General features: G+C 37.2%; 1 protein-coding gene across 1 annotated transcript in view; it reads left to right on the forward strand.

Annotated features, from left to right (window-relative positions):
- LOC147610708 (phosphate transporter PHO1-like) overlaps positions 1 to 5,285 on the forward strand; it is a 7,382-nt gene extending 2,097 nt beyond the window's left edge. Inside the window, exons 3-14 of the mRNA XM_086785177.1 lie at positions 364 to 781; positions 877 to 925; positions 1,713 to 1,784; positions 1,903 to 2,032; positions 2,459 to 2,582; positions 2,827 to 3,076; positions 3,592 to 3,696; positions 3,804 to 3,848; positions 3,954 to 4,106; positions 4,332 to 4,610; positions 4,711 to 4,847; positions 4,935 to 5,285. Of these exons, the coding sequence (XP_086641303.1) occupies positions 364 to 781; positions 877 to 925; positions 1,713 to 1,784; positions 1,903 to 2,032; positions 2,459 to 2,582; positions 2,827 to 3,076; positions 3,592 to 3,696; positions 3,804 to 3,848; positions 3,954 to 4,106; positions 4,332 to 4,610; positions 4,711 to 4,847; positions 4,935 to 5,028 (1,856 nt within the window). The 3' untranslated portion in view covers positions 5,029 to 5,285. The remainder of the gene's footprint in view (positions 1 to 363; positions 782 to 876; positions 926 to 1,712; positions 1,785 to 1,902; positions 2,033 to 2,458; positions 2,583 to 2,826; positions 3,077 to 3,591; positions 3,697 to 3,803; positions 3,849 to 3,953; positions 4,107 to 4,331; positions 4,611 to 4,710; positions 4,848 to 4,934) is intronic.
- Positions 5,286 to 7,441: the final 2,156 nt, after the last annotated feature.

Consider the following 7,441-nt stretch of genomic DNA (forward strand, 5'->3'; position numbering starts at 1 on the left):
AGCAATCTCATCTTGCCTTAGGAATACTCTTTTTTTCTTTCAACTAGTGGGCAACCCGTGCTTCCCGCATCTTTTGAGACTCCAAATTCAAATTCTACCCAAACCTCCTCCTCCCCTTACTGAACCTTCAAATTTTTACCACGTGGTAGCTTTGTGAAACGTTTTCTTAAGATAATATAGAAATGTTCATTGAAGTGTGTGTGTGTGTGTGTATATGTGTGTTTTGTGTAGTATAGGAATTTATCCGAATAGAAGAAGCATTAAAAAGGAGAAGGTTTGTAGAACTCTCTTTAATTACTTCAATTATTGCATTAGGTTTGTAGAACTCTCTTTAATTACTTCAATTATTGGTCTTCAATGCAGCAATCCTAAGGGGTGAACATCAGGGTGTTGTGCAAGGCACTGCTGGGATGATGGGTCCTGCAGTAGATTCTGAGATGGCATCCACGTTTGATGAAGAGAAAGAGCTTGGGAGCTACCATCCTCCAGCTAAGTACCTCAAGCAAGCCTGTAATTCTCCAGATTATGCTGCTAATCTCCATGGCAATGTGCAAAGCAAGGCACAAATTTTGAGGCTCAGCGTGCTGCCACCCAAGGTAGGTCCCATCCTCACCATCTCCACGCTCACTCTTGTCAACAACCTGCAAGTCAAGATGATTCCTCGCAATAGCCATATTGACCACCTCGCCATCACCAAGAAGAAGCTCCATTACGCAAGGAAAATGCTGCGCACAGCCTTCGTCGAGTATTACCGAGGCCTTGGCCTCCTCAAAAGCTTCAGGTTATTTAATCTGCACCTTCATTTGGTCAAAATACACAGGCAAGGAGATTGCTTTTTTGCTTAATCATTTTGCATATGACATGCTTGTGCCACAGCTCCTTGAACATGCTAGCCTTTGGAAAAATTCTGAAGAAATACGATAAGGTATCATTCCTTACTCTTTTTAATTAGTCCTTTTTAGTGCACTTTTCTTTTGCTGTGCATAATAATAATAATGGCTACTCAGCTCTCAAACTTGGTGATGAATTTTCTAATTTGTTGAAATAAATGCCATTGTGCTCCCAAAAAAAAAGACACATAGGAAATTAATATGGATTTGCATTTACAAACATACAAAAGAGTGAGGAAAGATGAGGGAGAGATTCTCATGACATCAAGCTCACTCTCCTAGAGAAAACCAAGAGAATTGCAAGAAGAAGAAAAAACCTATGGTCCTATTGGCTAAGAGAGGAAGGAGAGAGATTGCAAGAGAGAGGGGTTGGGAGGGAAAGGGACGAAGGAGAAAAGAGATGTGCCATGTGCTAAAACCATAGGCAGAAGGGAATAGAAGCAGAAGAAACTTGATGAAGCCCTATTATAGGGAAGTGAAAGTAGAGGTTTATAAAATATATACATAGAAGGGGTAAAATTTTTAATTACCAAAACTCATGGATAGAGGGTTTTTTTTAAAATATGTTTCTATAATATACTTGAATATGTGCACATGATATATAGGGTTTTCATCTCGTTTTCATATAGTAAGACCCTATATTGTGCACACAAAGAGATATGGACACATAGTATTCAAAATGTGCACTAGAGGAGGCCAAAATGGATGTAGACAAAAATATTCGATTAGGTTGGGTGTCAAGATGCTTTCAAATAAGGAAAAGAAACTCGGTGTGGGACTATTTTCAAGATTAGTAAATTGGTTCTAAACGTAAATGTGTAGGTGACTAGAAGAAATGCATCAACTCCCTACTTGAAAGCTCTAGAAAGATCTCGACTCAACAACTCGAATAAGGTGAGTATTGATTAACTCCACTTATGCATTCATATAATCTCCTTTGTGCTCCTTTGTGAGCAAGATAGCTACTATCAATAACAACAGTGAGCTTACAAGTTCAAGAAAAAAAACCCAGGTCGATCACCTAATGGATGAAGTTGAGAAATTGTTCGCCCAATATTTTGCTAAAAATGATCCAAAGAAGGCAATGATGCTATTGAGGCCAGTACAACAAAAAGCTTGTCATACCACTACATATTTTGTTGGTAAACTTGCTTTTTCCCTAGCATACATTTTAGCATTTCCCTAAGCATACATTTTAGCATTTAATCTCAAGATTTAGTTTTAAGTATGTTTTAAAAGTATTATAGTTGCAATAAAACTAAGAAAGAAGTATTAATATGATCAACATGAGGCCGATGCATGACCCATGGATACAAACATAAACAAAGGAGGTATCCTTACAAATAGCATGAAGCATTAAACTAAGAAAAATATATTTACTTTTTATTTAGTTAAGTAGCTTGAAAGTATAACTATAAATCAAACTTTAAAAAAAAGGGCACAAATATGTTATTTCACCCATAAGAAGAAACATTCATCCTTGAAATTTTTTTATAGCTTAGAATATCTTGCTAAGGATTATTGTTGTAAATCTGATTGGTCTTTATATCCATTAATTTATGTTGCAGGTCTCTTCTCAGGATGGTCTATATCTTTTCTTGCGGCATTCATCATGTTATTGTACTTCAATGGTGCACACTTCAACACATCAAAATTACAAATCTACGGTGAAAAGGTCTACCCCGTGTATAGGTATGTTTACTCAACCTTTTTGTTGGAAATAAAGAAATGAGCATACATTTGTGAAGGAAATAATCAACCTTAATACACTTATAAGACCCATTAATTACAAAAACGGCTTCCTCATCATGATGTAAATTATCTCAAAAAATTTCAAGTTTTTTGTCCCTAATAAAATCATGTGGCTTGTATATGGTGTACCATTACATGAGCCCATAACGTCTAATTATATGAATTTTGATGTTTCTATGAACAGCACGTTATTCTTGATTTTCCTTCACATGTTCATGTATGGTTGGAATGTGTACCTATGGCGTCAAGTGAGAATAAACTATCCATTCATTTTTGAGTTTGCCCCAAGCACCGAGCTCAGAAGTCGAGAGATATTCCTAGTTTGCACATGCCTTACCACATTAGGTGTGGCTAGCATGGTGTGCCATTTGGCTTTCTACCTAGGTGGAGCTACCTTACTCGACCCAAACTCTATCCCCTTTGCAACTATATTGGTATGCCACTACCCTTTCTAATGGCTTGGAGAAGGATTTTTTTTTGGGAACTTTTTAGAGCCATGGTAATGTATTGATTTCCTTTAAAACTTAGCTTGAAAAGGCCAAGATTTATCATTTCATGTAGGTAGAAATAGCATTGTTCTCAATATATTTATATATTGAGACTCACATATATATATATATATATATATATATATATATATATATATATATATATATATATATATATATATATATTTGTAACTGTATAATTAATTATTTATTTAAGCACATATTCATTCATTGAGACTCATTCTCTCTCTCTCTCTCTCTCTCTCTCTCTCTCTCTCTCTCTCTCTCTCTCTCTCTCTCTCACACACACACACACCCCCCTTCATTCATTGAGACTCTCTCTCTCTCTCTCTCTCTCTCTCTCTCTCTCTCTCTCTCTAGTCACACACATAAAACAGCCTAAACGGCAAATACTTGGCATGATCTGAGCTCGTTTTTATGCCAACGCAATTTTTGATCAGGTTTCCTTGACCCTTTTATTTTGCCCACTGAATATACTCTATCGATCAAGCCGTTTCTTCTTCTTGAGGTGCATGAAGCGTATCATTTTGTCACCTTTTTATAAGGTATATACAATCAAGCATGTCCAATTTCTTACTTTTAATCCAAGCACGGGGGTTTAACTTAATTATGCTCCTTAATTGCATTTGCAAATGAATGTGTAATCTTGCAGGTTGCCATGGCTGATTTCTTTTTGGCAGACCAGCTTACTAGCCAGGTGTGTTTTATGTCAAAACTTTGAGCTAAGCATGTAATTAGTTAATTGCACTTAGAGCGTTTTAACTAACATTCAGTGCTTTCTATTGTGCCTGCCCTACCCTAGGTGGCTGCAATAAGGCAAACACAGTACATAGCATGCTACTATTTGGGAGGCCAGGCTCTCTCTCATGCTACGCCGCACACTTGTGGAGGACCCAAATACCACCAACTTGCATATGTTTTATCCTTCCTTCCTTATTGGTGGCGTCTGATGCAAGTAAGCTACGTTTCACTCCATTCATGATGCCATGAAAATTACATCCTTACAACTATTTATTAAACCAATTTGCAACTAGGGTTCTAGTAAAGGTAGAGTTAGGGTTGCTTCCTTTATTGATGGTGTGCGATGCAAGTAAACTATGATACCCTAATGCAATTGTTTATCTCTGCTTATAGGGTTTAATTAAAATCATGATTGTTCACATTTGGATTGAAATTACAGTGCTTGAGGCGTTGGATTGATGAAGGGGAGCGTGTGCATCTTGCAAATGGGGGCAAATATTTGTCTGCAATAATTGCAGTTGGATGCAGGCTTACCTACCAGTTCTATCCCTCAATGGCTTGGCTTGCCGTCTCCATAATCACATCGTCATTAGCAACTGTCTACCAATTGTATTGGGATGTTGTCATGGATTGGGGCCTCCTCCAACCTAATTCTAAGAACCCATGGCTAAGAGATCAACTCATGCTTAAGAATAAGTCATTGTATTTTGTTTCCATGGTAGGTTATGCAGCAAAACATTTATCTTTTTCCTATCCATTATCTCTTGTTTAAAATCTCTAATAATGGGGAGCTTTTGGTTTCTTTGTATTTGCAACAGGGTGTAAATTGCGTGCTTAGATTTGTATGGATGCAATCACTTACACACTTCCACCTTAGCAACTCTGATGATTACTTAATTAATTTCTTCTTTGCTTCATTGGAGGTTTTCCGAAGAGGCCATTGGAATTTTTATAGGTAAGGACAATAATTTCTCCCAAAGAGCTGATATTAAACTATGCATTCATTAGTAACTAATTATTTCAAATGGGCTTCATATCACAGGTTGGAAAATGAGCACCTGAACAATGTAGGTAAGTACCGGGCAGTGAAGACGGTGCCACTTCCATTTCGAGATGACTTTGTTGCAAGCATCTAACACATGCTGCTGTGCTGATATCAAAAACTACAACAAGTACTGTTAATTTATAACTACATTCTAAACATTACACATCAATTACATTGGCGTAATCGCTCTTGTTGATGTGAAATCGCACTAAAAATGCTCCACAAATGTGTGGGTGCGCCAACTGCTGGCATTGGCTGGCTCCATAATGTGGGCATTAGCCATGTACAGATCCTCAAATGGTTTAGTTTGCATGTAACCCTACCCTAACCAATGGATTTTGTCAATAATCATTGTATTGCAAGCCAGTAGATATGAAGTGAGTTGTGGGTGTGCCCCCTCTCTCTCTCTCTCTCTCTCTCTCTCTCTCTCTCTCTATATATATATATATATATATATATATATATATATATATACATATACATATATATATGAAGTGAGTTGTGGGTGTGCCCCTCTCTCTCTCTCTCTCTCTCTCTCTCTCTCTCTCTCTCTCTCTCTCTCTCTCTCTCTCTCTCTCTCTCTCTCTTAAAAGTGTGTACTGAAGTTACCATAGTAGAGCTCACCAAACTACCCATTAATTGGCTACATACCATGCCTTAACCTACCCATGCTCCATGGTGCACTTGCTTCTCTCTCTTGGTCAACATGTTTTCCTTGAATACCCACTTCCTTGCATAAACTTTCCAAAGCCTTTGCAATTATACATCAAACTTCTTAATGAACATCATAGCAAGGTAACATACCACGCCGAGGTTCACACCATTGTGTACCTCTCGTGCTCTGTTTGCATTGTAATACCATTTAAAATTAAAGAATAAGAGTGAGCACTACCCCTTTCATAAGAAAAAATCCACTTTAGCACAATTAGTGACAAAATGAAGACAAATCCCAAGAAAAAATATTCATCTAGTCACCTTCATCATGCATCACCTTTTCATTTTTTTAAAAACTAGCACATCGACTGCCCCTTTAACACAACCAAAGCTATCAAGTTGCATGCATACTTCATAGCTACAAAAGGGGGGTTCATTCTAATCAAGAAATGAAGAGTTTTAAATAGAGCTCATTTACCATTTTCTTCCATCCAACTTTTATATCTTATATGTGCCTTTATTATATGTTTATATGGTCCCTCCAAGTTCCAATCTGTTTTTTTTTAAATATGAAGGTAATTATCTAACAAGCTATCATATCTTAATACCAAATCACCCTCTTCAATCCCCTCTTTCTTTATCTCTTCATCATTGATGCTTCAATCTATACCAAGTGCTTTTGGTATGCTTTATTTTCCTCCCCAATGCGTTGTTATGGCCAATCTAGTATGCCCTCCACAATACACAACCATACTTTCTTCAGCATCTATTGTTGCCTTCGCTTCAATCCCTTTAATAACATAATCAACTCTTATACTATCAATTGCTACCATTGTGCAATGTTTCTCGTCCAAAGGACTTAGCAATGTTCTAATAAAATCCAAACCCATATTTTAAATGGACCATACATGATAATAGGATGCAAATGTCTACACTCGTTCTTTTTCTCCTAAAGCCTAACAAAATTATTGGCCAAAAGTAATATATAGCCAATGGTTCCTTACTATTGCCTCGTGCAAAAATCGCCTCCACATAGCCCCATTTTCTTCTTCTAGTCCAATGGCCCTTCTTAGAATAAAATCCTTATAAAGTATATTCCCCATAAGAGTACAGTATTTAGCTTTGCTTTTCTTCATCATGGTCATGGGTTGTGGGTCCCATTTTTCTTTTTCTAGTCCAATGGCCCTTCTTAGAATAAAATCCTTATAAAGCATATTCTCCACAAGAGTACAATATTTAGCTTTTCTTTTCTTCATCGTGGTCAGGGGTTGTGGGAGACTATATCTCAACCACACAAATCGTATCGATCTAAAAATGGGAATTTAAGCCTTGAATTAACATGATGTTGACACATCAGCTTGAAAGTAATTTAAAAAACTCAAATCAATGAGAGATTGTCCACATGGTTGACCATGTTCTCAAAATCTCCATCTATGTCCATGTCCATACTTGCCTTACTAAAACCTTTGCTAAGGTCACTTATCTATTTGATTCCACATATGCTTAGCATTTGTCCACTCTCAAACTTCACAGTTATGCGTTTAATAAAGCCACACCAAAATCATTGAACCATGAACATTCCAAATTTGATACAATAGCTTTTGGCATTGGAATCGTGCAAGCTCTTGAATTCCACCCTAAGGTATTGATTTACAAGATGCGAGGATGATGTGGCTGTCTTATGTAGAGAAACATGAGGGAAGCAAGAAGGGGAGACTCAGGACAAGGTAGTATTAGATATCAGAATGCCCGGGAGATGAGAAAAGCTAAGGAGGGTGAAAGATTTCCATGGTGTCTATGTGCACATAGAGAGAGAGAGAGAGAGAGAGAGAGAGAGAGAGAGAGAGAGA

This window comes from Cibotium barometz, chromosome 48 (genome assembly GCF_041138505.1).
Source record: "Cibotium barometz isolate CiBa-2024 chromosome 48, ASM4113850v1, whole genome shotgun sequence".
Lineage (NCBI taxonomy): Eukaryota > Viridiplantae > Streptophyta > Polypodiopsida > Cyatheales > Cibotiaceae > Cibotium > Cibotium barometz.